The sequence below is a fragment of the Brachyistius frenatus genome, unplaced genomic scaffold, assembly GCF_029030835.1.
Source record: "Brachyistius frenatus isolate BFR_SWC_R1_liver_20210118 unplaced genomic scaffold, ASM2903083v1 Contig_173, whole genome shotgun sequence".
Taxonomy (NCBI): domain Eukaryota; kingdom Metazoa; phylum Chordata; class Actinopteri; family Embiotocidae; genus Brachyistius; species Brachyistius frenatus.
The window spans coordinates 596,129-608,409 of record NW_027210772.1 but is presented as its reverse complement, the minus strand read 5'-3'; the positions used below and the strand labels follow the sequence as shown (position 1 = coordinate 608,409).

The 12,281-nt window shown below is 40.4% G+C and overlaps 1 protein-coding gene across 3 annotated transcripts in view; it reads right to left on the bottom strand.

Annotated features, from left to right (window-relative positions):
- LOC138632083 (BMP/retinoic acid-inducible neural-specific protein 3-like) overlaps window positions 1–12,281 on the bottom strand; it is a 50,857-nt gene that overhangs the window by 21,229 nt on the left and 17,347 nt on the right. For all 3 annotated transcript variants that reach the window (XM_069717361.1, XM_069717363.1, XM_069717362.1), the window contains exons 3-4: window positions 10,800–10,990; window positions 8,824–9,008 (exon numbers count right to left, since the gene is read on the bottom strand). In XM_069717361.1, the coding sequence (XP_069573462.1) occupies window positions 8,824–9,008; window positions 10,800–10,990 (376 nt within the window). The remainder of the gene's footprint in view (window positions 1–8,823; window positions 9,009–10,799; window positions 10,991–12,281) is intronic.

Here is a 12,281-nt window from a genome sequence, read left to right as displayed (position 1 = left end):
TTGTAGTTACAACACAGGAAGCTGGGCGCACCACTTGCTTGGCGTTTAAGTTGTTAAGTCGTAAAAACACAGTTGCCAGATAACAGCCGCACGGACGGTGTCTAGAAGCCACCGAGGCTAACAATTTATCAAGCTAACAGGCGGACAACGTAATGCAGGAAATGCAAAGACACGGAGGAAAAAGATGAGGCCGTCGAGAAGATAAACATTTTACAAGTTACAAAGACAAACTCGACATGACTAAAATTACAATATACTCGCTTAATATCCAACAAAAAAAAAATATATTTCTACGGCGTCTGGCATTTCCGTAAACGTCAGAAAACACGTCACAACTTGTGACCTCAAAGGTTGATATACATTTTAGACACACGACAAGACAGGAAGTGAAAGAAACAAGACAGAAGAGGTGAGGGAGTTCAAATTGAAACAGGAAACCGCACTTTAACTAACTTTAACTAATATTAAACGTCTAACCTACTTATTTCCAACAGTGTCACAAACACTAGAGGAATTCTGAAAGAGCTGCATTACAAAAAAAAAAAAAAAAAATACTAAATTTAAGAAAGTAATAACCAGGAAATCAGCTACAGATAGAAAATTAACAGAATATTCCTGGTTGCAGTAAAATGTTTGACAACCACAAGCTTCGGTGCTCATTAGCAAAGATTATCCAAGTTTCTGGAACTGTATTAGAAGTATAAACATCATTCTTTCCAAATATATTTTCCTGTGCATTGTATCTGAAATCTCCCATAGGTACTTAACTGAGTCGAGATGTGCATATGCAATGCATATGCGATTCATATATTTTTTTTTACCATTCGGTGAAGCTGCATGAAACTGTTGACAGTTGTTGTGTCCCCGCCCCCTTCTTGTTTATTCATGATTTTCCTTTTAATTTGACTGTATTGTCAAGCAAGCAAGCACTCCCAAGCGAGCCCCTGAAGGCATCCTTCTCAACTCCACCTCGCACTGTGTCTATAAAAACGTAGCCGTCTGCCGGCGCACATATTAGTTGCGGGGAGCAGTGCAGCTTGTAAAGTCGACACCGCTCCCCTCTGAGACGGCACGGCGGCCCGGCAACACAAGTGCAGCGGCTCAGAACGAATCATTTGAACTTTTCTTTTTTTCCCGAGCAGGTGAGACCCAGAGCCGGTAAGTTGGCATCGTAACCGGATTGAACGCTTGCACTGCTGCTGGTTTTACTCAGCGTCTGCAGCGGAGGGAGATGTATAAGTTGAGCTCGGGTTTATTTTCTCCTGCAGAGAGGTTACGCAACACCTGTAGAAAAAAAAGGCGCCTCAATTTCTCCCTCACGTTCAAATGCGTTTTATTGGCTACGGCAGTAGAGTGTTGGTGCCAAAGCAAGTATATGATGCAGCAACCGGACCCAGCTACTATCATAATGAAAAGCAACAACATGTAGGTTAATTATTCAGTAGGAAGGATACAATATATTTTCTCTCGCAAATCTGAATTAGCAGGATTATATACAGTTGTAACTGCTGGATAACCAATTGAATGAAGTGAACTTGATAAAAAGAAATTAGCCTATAAGATGGCCTTTAAATACCTGTTTTATCCAAATCAGATTATGTCTCGCACAATTTGTAGATGGATGATAGCCTATGTGCTATTGGTGCGGAGCGACGGCAGGCCAATGCAGCACTTAGCCTGTTAACATGGTCCACTGATACAGATGGCTCTGAGGCACATTCATTATTTAGAAATGTAAGGCTTTAATATTATTATAAGACCAGTTAGACGAGAGCATTTCACTGATGAAGATTCATCACTGCTGCGAAATCCCTCGTATGAATAATTCCACAAAACTGCATAAAATGTCACTTAGCGAGCTTGTGTTGTCAGATGTTTGAGCAACAATGGACTTTAAATGGCTGCACTTTCTGCTTGCTGAAAGAAAAGGAAAAAAAAATGTACAAGACAGCATTAATGTTTCATGAAAATCATCACTCATCTCAAAATTGCTTCATTCGCTGCACCTTCAAGAGTCGTCATTCGCTTAATCACCGCGGCACAGGAGACGCACAAATCCACATTTGCATCTGAGATACGTTTCCGCCTGTTTATTCAGTCTTTGAGGATTTCAATGCATGTTTTAAGACCACTTTGTTGCACTGGCTTACACTCTAATGTCAACGAGAGAGGGATAAGCTTATAAAGTATAAGCAAGAAAAAAGGGGGAAGAAGAGGGAAAATAGCATCAGAATGAGATTATTGTGTGCCTCCAGACAGGAGGGGGGAAAAAAGAAAAAAGAAGCCCCTGAAAAGCCACAGGGGAGCAGAGAAGGGACCTTTGGTAGAAAGAAAGTGCAATTTAACACTGTATGTGGTGTTATGTTCACTGAGGGAAACCAAGCTACGCTATTTTACAGGAAGTACCAGTCACTTAAAGAGGGGCAGAGGGAGCGAATTTGATTTGGTGCGTTTTGTTATTTGTCTCCCCAGGCTTCACTTCTTCTAAACCAGCCGCAGTTTAAAACAAGAAATAGCTGAAAGAGCATGAAATTCTTAAAAAATCTTGACATCAAAAGTCAGATATCAGACTCGAGCAGAGAGCTATCGTGCACTCTATTTATATCACACTATTATCAGAAGCCTCTTTATGTGCAACATATCAAGGGTGGGAAACTTGTTAAAATTTAAAGGGGTTGAAGACGTGGTGAGATGAGAAAATGTGGGACATTTATCATCCGTCTTGATAATGAAGATGCAAAAAGAGTCGAATGAATAATTCATCCGCGCTAGTGATAAGAGGGCAAGGTACTTTTTTTTTATCAAATGTATTTGTTTTATTAGTTTTTGTTTTGTTTATCCTGTCATCAAAAACTGCCCCGAACTTCGAGGAGCCGTGTTCTCCGTAAACTGTTGCTCCGCCATCTGATTCGGGACGCTTCAGCCTCAACTTGTGTTCTCTCGCTCTCTGCTCGGACGAATGAAGCGTAACGCGACGTTACCGACTCGAAGCGTAGGCTGGCGCCGCAAAATGGGTCAAACGTTCCTTATCGCTCCTCCTCCCCTTGTCAACGATATTATCCTTTCCACTTTGCTTTAATGAATCTTCAATACAGAGCGGCCCGTGCTGCAAATAAAAAGTAAGCGCGACGATTGATGCAGCTTATTTTTACCCCCTGTACATGCTGGCACCTCCATCCCTGGACTAAAAAGGCCCTTCTGTCCTCCTCTCATCTCCGCTCAGTCGCATCTGACACCTTAACTCATACCACAAAATGTTTGACAAATGACGGAGGCTCTCAAAGGAAATTACTGAAATGGAAGGGCTGATTCATCACACTGTGTAACAGCGGAGACTGTTTTTTTTTTTTTTTCGCACTCCTATCTCATTTTCCCCGTCTTTGATTATTTTCCAGCGGCGCTGTGTTCAGTCCTACAGGCCTTCAGGCCAGGCATTTCTACCATTTAAATATGTTATCTATTTAAACCAGGGGACCAGTGCTCTTCTTGAAGGCAGCTTTGTTTTGGCATCCGTCTTCATCGGGGTGAGGTAATAACCCATGTTTGGAATTAAAGGCTGCTGGCGCTGTGAATATTTTACATCAGTCACCTGAAAATGTCTCGCAAACAAACGCACACCCAGAGGGCTTTTTCTTTATTCATCTCAATCAGAGGGGTTTTTAGCAGCACTTTGTTTCAGCGGTGGCTGCCAAATCAGCTCGACGTCTTCTTGCCAATTCACTTTAGAGAATGTACAGTTGCGTCTCTGATGGACTGTATGGTGGGGCATCGCTAAGGACAAGTCAATGAAAAAGGGGCCCGGCTCTCGGGACAAGAAGACGAGGCAATTTGTGTATTTTTTTTTTTAAGCGGCAGCTGCACAGTCAGAATGAAGGAAATAGGCCGTCATGTTTCTGTCTTGGAGCTCCCGTTGGCGCCGTGCTGCTCACTGACAACTACTTAAGGTTTGTTTACCACCTGGGACACGAAGTGACATCCACCTTTCCCAACAAAGTACAAAGCAGCCAAGCAGATTAATGTAAAATGTAGACCAGGAATCAAAAGAACATCAAAACATTTTGGCTGGTGAAAAATCTGTCCTGCGTGACCTAAATGCATCCTGGGAAATTGAATATCTGAGTATCGGAGGGTTGTTTGTAAAACACATGATCATTCTTAACTTTTGAACGATTGGTTTGACATTATGAATGAATTGTCAAATCGATCGTTCGAAAATCATTTGAAATCTCAGCAGATGCAGATGATGAAATAGCTGCTATACAGCATTCACACTAGTTTTTTTTAAACTGGTCTTGTTATACTTTATCATGTAATTTTCGGAGGGTACACCTTCACAGGAGCAGATAATAATATAGTATTGGTTGAAAAACAATGCAAAGTCTTTCAACAAATAAATAATTTGAATGTCAAATTCGGCGTGAGTCATTGTCAAACAAAAAAAAATGCCAAAGGTGCTAGCGCTGCCCCTCCCAATGTGAGGATTTGTTGTTCATTTTCTGTTTTCTTATCATTGCAATATGGTCTGTTAGTCAGAACAAGTCATTTGAATACGTCACCTTGGGCTCTACACAAAATAGTTCATCGAAAAAATGTTTATGTCACTAAAAAATGAATGCTTTTGTTTTCTCTCCCATTGTTATGATTCTCAGTAAAAAAAAAAAAATCTAAGACTTCTTCTATGCACACAAAAGCTTAATTTCTCTCAAACGTATTCAAATCTGTGAGTAAGCCTTCACCTTTGACGAGCTTCATCTACTTGACAGGTGTAACAAATCATAAGGCTGGATAAAATGCTTGAATATTGCATAAGAGCATTTCTCGACAACAAAACGGTCCCTTCTAAAATGTGCAGTGTTATCATACAACACAATGCCACAGATGCCACTAGTTTTGAGAGAACGTGCAGTTCTGACCGTCCACCAGAGCCGCTGCCAGCGATGTGAATGTTTGTTTTACTCCTTTAATATAAACCGACTTCCACTGTCGTTTCCAAGAATTTGTCGGCGCATCCAAACAGACTATGTGTAACCACGCCAGCCGAGGACCGCCACATCTGGTCGTGAGTGGGCAAACGCTCTCCTTCCATGGCATGTGGCACTTTGAAGTGCTCTCTTCATGGATGAATTCTGGTTTACCACTACTGGTGGGTAGATTCAATGAACAATAAACACAGGCGCATTTTAGAGATGGAAATTTCAACGTACAGAGATACTGTGACGAGATCCCGAGGCCCACAGTTGTGGCGTTGGTCCACCGCCATCGCTTTCGTGTTTCAGATTGATAATTCACGGCCCGCTGTTCCAAGGATCTGTGCAAAAATTACTGGAAGCTAAAAAAAAAAAAAAACATCCCGGTTCTTGCGTCTCACCCGTTGAGCCGGTTTGGGATTCTCAAGATTGGCTTACGGGACAGCGTGCTCCAATTCCTGCCAAGATCAAGCAATTTCGCAACTTCACCGTTGAAAAGGATTGGAGTAGCACACCGCAGTTTACAACCAACAACCTGAGGAGCTCTCTGCGAAGGAGATGTGTCACATCACACGAGGCAAATTCTGGTTTCCTGGCCCCTCCACAACCCCCCCCCCCCAAAAAAAAGAGGAATATCTGTGAAGAAAAAAATGATAATTGAAGAATATAAAACTGCCCGTTAGAGTGGCCTTTTACGGTGGCGAGCACATCTGTGCAACATTCATGCTGTTTAATCGGCGTCACATCTGTCAGGTGGATGAATTATCTTGAATTGCAACAAAAGAAAATGTTTCAGAAGAAAAGTCTTTGAAGTTTTACTTCAACTCCTGAAGAATGGGAGCGGAAACAAAAGTGTTTACATTCAGTTCAACATAATACATTGCTATGGTGACAAAGATATTAACACGAATATAACATGAGAATAATGGTAGTGCATTTTGTAAAAATCTGTACCCTGTTTGTGAAGTCTTTGACCTTTGCATTGGTCATATGATGACACCTGGATCAACTACTTTTACTGACGAAGACTAGGTTCAAGTTTTCCAAATGCATGCGAGTAAAGTTTTTAAATTGAGTTTGGTTTTACTTTTCTTTTTTTAAATCAACTGAATGTACTACTTCATTTCAGTGTTCACTTTGTCGTCCCTCTGTACTTTCTTACCGTTGAGTGCTCCCTCATGTAATCCCAATTGAATTTCATTTTAGATTATGTCACATTAGCTCATTATTTCAAGACAATACATGTTAAAATATAAATATACAAATGTTAGAGCCAAGACCCGTGGATCCGTATAATTCAGAGGTGTCCGCTTCAGTTGCCATCTCTGCAGAAACCGGTGTAATCACATGACAAACACACCAAAGAGCCTGACGGTAGTCTCAGATCGGTGTTTTTGCAGGTTGCAGTTATTACCGACATTGTTTGACGTTAATCTCTTGTTTACCCCGAGCAAGAGTAAACATTAAAGCCACGTGAGGGAACAGACTCCTCGGAAAGCAGAGCGAAATCTATGCGAAGGGCAAACTCAGCCGATTCAATTGTGTCAGCTTGATAACAACTGACAGAGTGATGAATGAACACCCCCCGAAGGCATTAAAGCAGTGAGAGATGCATGGTGATATTTACATCATAAGTACATCTTGATATGCACGGCATGCTGTTCCCTATACAAGCTCGTGAATACACACATGAAAGAGCAAGAAGGAGGGAAGCAAACAATGCCGCTCGCTTCATCTCCTCTCTTGCTTGAACTCTCTCCTGCTCATCCAGCGTGCCTGTTTACTCAAATGTCACATCAAAACACCTTAAAGCGCTTCCAACACAATGCTGGCGAGGAAACGTGCATAGTTATAATCAAACCAGCTAAATAATGTCAGTCAATTATTCATTTTAACTGCTGGAAAGCAAGTTATTTTCTTTTACGAATAACGACATATTTGACTTAAATAGTCAGTAAGTGTGACCGTGATGATCTTACTTCACCCAAAATCCTGATCTTTCCCCAAATCTATCGAGAAACTTTCACGCCTAACCCGAGACAAATCCTAACTTCTAGAGCATCACGTCGGAAAATTGTGAGAGTTTTGAAACAGTGATTTGTTTTTCAGTCGCTCAGGAAATTGAATAAAACTGAAATGCATAGTATTTAAAGTAAATTTTAAAGCACCCCTTCTTTCAAATAGGGTATTTATTTTTTAAGTTTGAAGCCATTGTTGTTTAAGTTCATCAAATATAGAAAAAAACAGAGAACTAAAATATTCCCAGCTATTTCTGTATGTTTGATATGTTTCTTATCATCATAAAGTAAGTATTTTTTTCCTAGACTCCCAATTTTTCAACAATTCTCACAATTTACAGCAAACAAATTGAATAAAACTCCAGAAATTTAATCATTTTTGGGAAAAATATGCCAAAAAAGTTGTTTATCGCAGCAATCACAAAAAAACAACAAACAATGATGGATTGAGGCAAAACTCTCGTCGCCAACAAAGCTATTAAACACTTGTAGCAACAGAATCTATTGCATGCTGTGTTGTTGAGAAAACATTAGCTAATGAACTTTTAAGCAAACGGAAATAAATGTATTTGATCCATTTAACTGATTGGAATATTTCCAATCTGACATCTGGATGGTCGTATATGAGCCCTGATGAATTCATGAAGCCTATCTTGGCAATGAGGAGCGGAAATGAGGAAAAGGAAATGTTTGATTTTTTTTTTTTTTTGTAAAAGGGTGTTGGCATCCACTGCGGTAGAATACACTTAGTTCAACTGTTTTGTGAAGTAAATCTATTAAGTATTAAAGAGGTTGTATCATTCAGAGCATTCTCTCTGTATAATTTTACTTTGAAGCACTGTGGAAATATCAAAATGGCTGCCACGGGATTTTGCCTAGAACATGAGGTGAGCTGTTCCAGTGCATTCCCTCTTAATGGTCCATTAATTAAAAATTGTAACAAAAGGAGGTGACGTTAATAGGCCATGAAGAGATCTTTGAAATATGTTTTAATAATGATATTCTGCATTTGAAAAAGGCCAAGACCGTGACCATCGAGGATGTATTCAAGGGTAATAAACTGCATACAGTAATTGGTAATGTGTGATAAGTGCTTGGCAGGTACGGACCATTGTACAGAGTGGTTTTCTTCATTTTTTCCAATAATAAATCACAGAAAAATAAACATGTGCAATTATCATAAAAAAAAAAAAAAAAAAAAAGCAGCACAACAGTAAGAATCTGTTGGGTGTTTTTCTTTACAACATTTTATCGGGTGGAAGAACTGAACCACCAATATGAGTCAGTATCTCTGGTAAAGGTGATATACTGTTCTCATTATATCGTACTTTATATAAACAATAGTTTCATGTCAGTCAGTAAATTAACAGTAAAAGTTTGTAGTGTCTAAAATAAAAAAAATATAGTGGATGTAGTTAATTTGGAGATTGAACCCACAAAGCCCCCCCCCCCAAAAAAAAAATACTGGACTGTGATTGGCTAACAATAATAGCTCCATTTGTTAAAACGAGCTAAATCTTGCTCATTCTAGGGTTTCTATTGAAATGCCCATACTAGCCATGATTAAATTTAAGTCTTTACTGAAGGGACTTAATCAAGACCACTCGTATTAGAAAAATACAATAATTACATTTATCCACTGAAACAAAATCTAATTGGAACAATGACCTCTTGAAAGGGCTGTAATCATGTAATCATATGTGGTAAAAAAAAAAAAAAAAAAAAAAAATCGAACCGTGGCGGCAGTTTAAAGCTTTTGGCAAATCATCTGATTCCATTATTGTGTTAGTCAGTAGCCCGAAGAGAAGCAGGGTTGTTGTTGTTTTTGTTTTTTTTACCTTGATGGCAGTGGAGGCGATCTGGATGTGGTGCAGCTTGTGCAGGGTGCTCTCCCTGTCGATGAAGTAGGAGGCGGCCAGCTGGTGCAGAGCTTCCAGCGTCACAGCTGTGCCATTGGATTCAGTCACTTCAGATGTCCGACTCAACTTCCGCTTGTCCACAAAGATCATCAGTGACTCTTCCCCTACGAAAAAACACACGCACGGCGACACGTACACCGACTTAATTATTAGTGACTCATCCCCCTGCGAACACGCAAAGCATTCTCAGCGGCGGTAAATATTAACTCATGAACACCTTCCAGCGCTTATTATAGCAGCACATGAGCGGGTAAACAATACTTCTGAAGGTGGAGAGCTGCTTAGGAACCCGACAACTTCGGCTAATTTTACACTACACTCAAACCTGTGATAAATCTGTAGTTATAAGGCACAAATTGAGATGCTTTATAGAACAATAAAAAGCCTTCAGAGGAGCGTATTGACAGGTGGTGAAAGGATCGATCGATTAAAAACAAAAGTGGTTCTAATTTGGAGAGACACTAGTACTGACATCCATTACGTTACCACTGGGGATGGATAAAGGTTAATACTTCTCTCTATCACAATGCAAAACAAGTATCTAAATCAAAACAGCCATTGCCGTCCATTATGCTGAAGTAGCATGTGGGGATTTGTCTGGGGACACGTTTCCGATACAAATCCGGTTCCAAGAATCATAAAGTTAGACTTTTCTGTAATTCTGTTGCATTTTCTGTTGTTGTTTTTTTGGTCTCTTTCCTGATATCGACACACACTTTTTAGACTAGCCTTCGGAAACACTTGTAAAATTAGGTAAAATGTAAATTCATGTTTCGAAATGCAACATAAAACACCATTGGAGTTTTTTATTAGCACTACGATGCAGTTATTTTTTTTTTTTTTATACAGATCTCTACAATTGGTGGTAACACGCCAGGAAATGAAGCAATGCGCCCATAAAAGGAGTGAACGAAACTGTGATCTAACACGGATGTAAACAACGTAGGATTTAAAATACTTCTTTCAAAAAAAAATAATCAGCATGGCACATTATTTATAATGAAGGAACCGGACTCATCATCAAATACAACCAGACTCCACAGGAACCATTTCACAGAGGCTAAAGGTAACGCTGCAGGTTATGTTGGTCATAACGGCTGCATTTCTTTCTTTCGTGTTTGTAACATAATGTGCGAGCTCGTCTTTTGCAATCTATTTAAATAGTGTTGATATTCATGGCTTCTGAATGTTTATGCACAAGAGACAAAAGATGAAAAGAGCCAACAGAGGAGCTGGGAGGAGATTGTGCAGCAGATAGCCACGGGAGCTTTGTTGCACATTACAGCACTCTGGCTAACTTAGATCTATTGTTATGGAAACGGGGTTCATTGACGTCTTCGTCAAACAACCACAAAGACAGATTTTGAATGTTGAGTCTGAGACAAGCTTAAACAACCGCAAACTGTGCCACACTCATAGCTCAGCCAATATTTAGTCAAATATTTAGTTGTATGGACACAAGAAAGATGTTTTAGAGAAACAAATATGTTTGACTTAAAAACTAATAACTGCTGTTTTCTCCTTTTTTTAAATTTGACTTTTGTATGGCAATTCCCTCATTAAATGGTCTAAAGCAAAAAGGATTAACTGGCAGAGAAGGTGGCAGTGGCAAGATTTTGACTTAGGACACTGTGGTTGCTTATGTTTCAACAAAATAGTAAAAGATACAAGAGCCACAGAAACTGATTTCTGAAATTAAATCAGAAAATAAAACTACATTAGTCCTTTCTAATTTGGTTTTAGAGACACATCACCCCCCACGGGCTGCGTGTTCGTCCCGGGTCCAGCCTACCTGTCCTCCCAGAATCTCACCTTTTAATTCCTCGTTTCTCCCCGGTGTTAAAATCGGTCAAACAAAAAGCCAAGAGAAATCACAGCGCATGCACTTTACTTACCTCCCAGTGTAGCGGAGAGCAGGAAGTGGGTTCCATATTTCCTGATAATGTTGTCGGTGATGGCGTTAAGACTGGGCCTCCTGCCCAGCTGCCTAATGGTCTGGAGGAACTCGGGGTCCAGCGGCAAGGAAAAGCCATTGTTCTCCTGTCTCTCCAGGGCCAAGCTGTTCACCTTCCAACGGCCAAACTCCCTGCAATGTCACACAAACACACGCTCGGTGTAAGAGAAGGACCTCGCAACACGTGAAATGCCGCACGCAGGCTCATTTGAGAAATGAAACCAAATGTCCTGCGTACTTCTGACCAGTGGAGGTCTTTATTTTCCATTGTTGTCAAAGAGTAACAGGGATCTGGGAGCTGCTTTTGAGACATTTCTCTCAGACACAATGCGGAGACTAAATCCACTGCACCGATCTGAACAATACTTTCTGCTTCTTGAAATGAAGGAAAATAAGAGTCTGTTGTTGTCATTTGAGGGGAGGCAGAACACAGCTCGCCCCTCGCGATGCGGCTCAGATTCAAAACTGTCCCCTCGCTGGGCATAAAATACGATGTATGCATGACCTCTAAGTGACACTCTTTAAAGATGAATGGTATCATGCTGGCGCTACCTCCGGCTCAGAGAATTGCTTTTGCGCCACAGTGAAAAACATTGTGTTTCGCCACCGATTTTAAATAATAGCGCAATCTTTACTCATCTCAAGTCACTTTTTTTCTTTTGGAGGCGCTTGTAATCATGGTTGGAGTCTTGCTACTTTCGGAGGGGGGTGGGGAAGGGGGTGGGGGGGGGGACTCTTTTTCAGAAGGGAGCGAGCTTCATCTGTAGTCGTTTGATATTCAGCCTGGCTTTGGAGCATGCCAGCTGCCTTTATCTACCAAGTGCAGACTGAGTGCTGCTGCTTGATGCGTAGATTAGTGCTTTTAAAATGCAGCCGGTAATAAACACGATTCTCCCCCGCCCTAGAGGGAGGTGGGAGGGGCAGAGGGAGGGGGGGGGTGACCTGCGAGGACCTGTCAATCAGGTAGATGACTTTTCTTTTGAGAAATGAGCTGCAAATGAACTATTTCATGTATATTTGAATGTATTCTTGCCAAGCAAAAGCAGCCCTAGGAGAGATTGTCATGTAAAATTAAACCTCCTCATTTTATATGCTTTCTGTATGTCCTCTCAATAATACAAAGGTACAGCTACCCTTCCTGTGACTGAAATGATGTGCTGGGAAATGTTTTTACGGAACTTTAAGTTACAAATAAATGAGAGAAAATTAGATGAAGTCGCTCATTAAGCTTTCTACTGCACGATAATAAAGAAGTCTACAAATGACCAGGCGATGAGTTACTTGTCTTCCTTCTTTTGGTTTTGTGAAAACAGAACAAAAAAATTATATATATATATATATATTTTTTTTTTAATGAACTACAGTGGAGGGTTGGTTGTGATTCGATTTTATAGTCACTGCCTTTTACGACCAGATGTTAAAT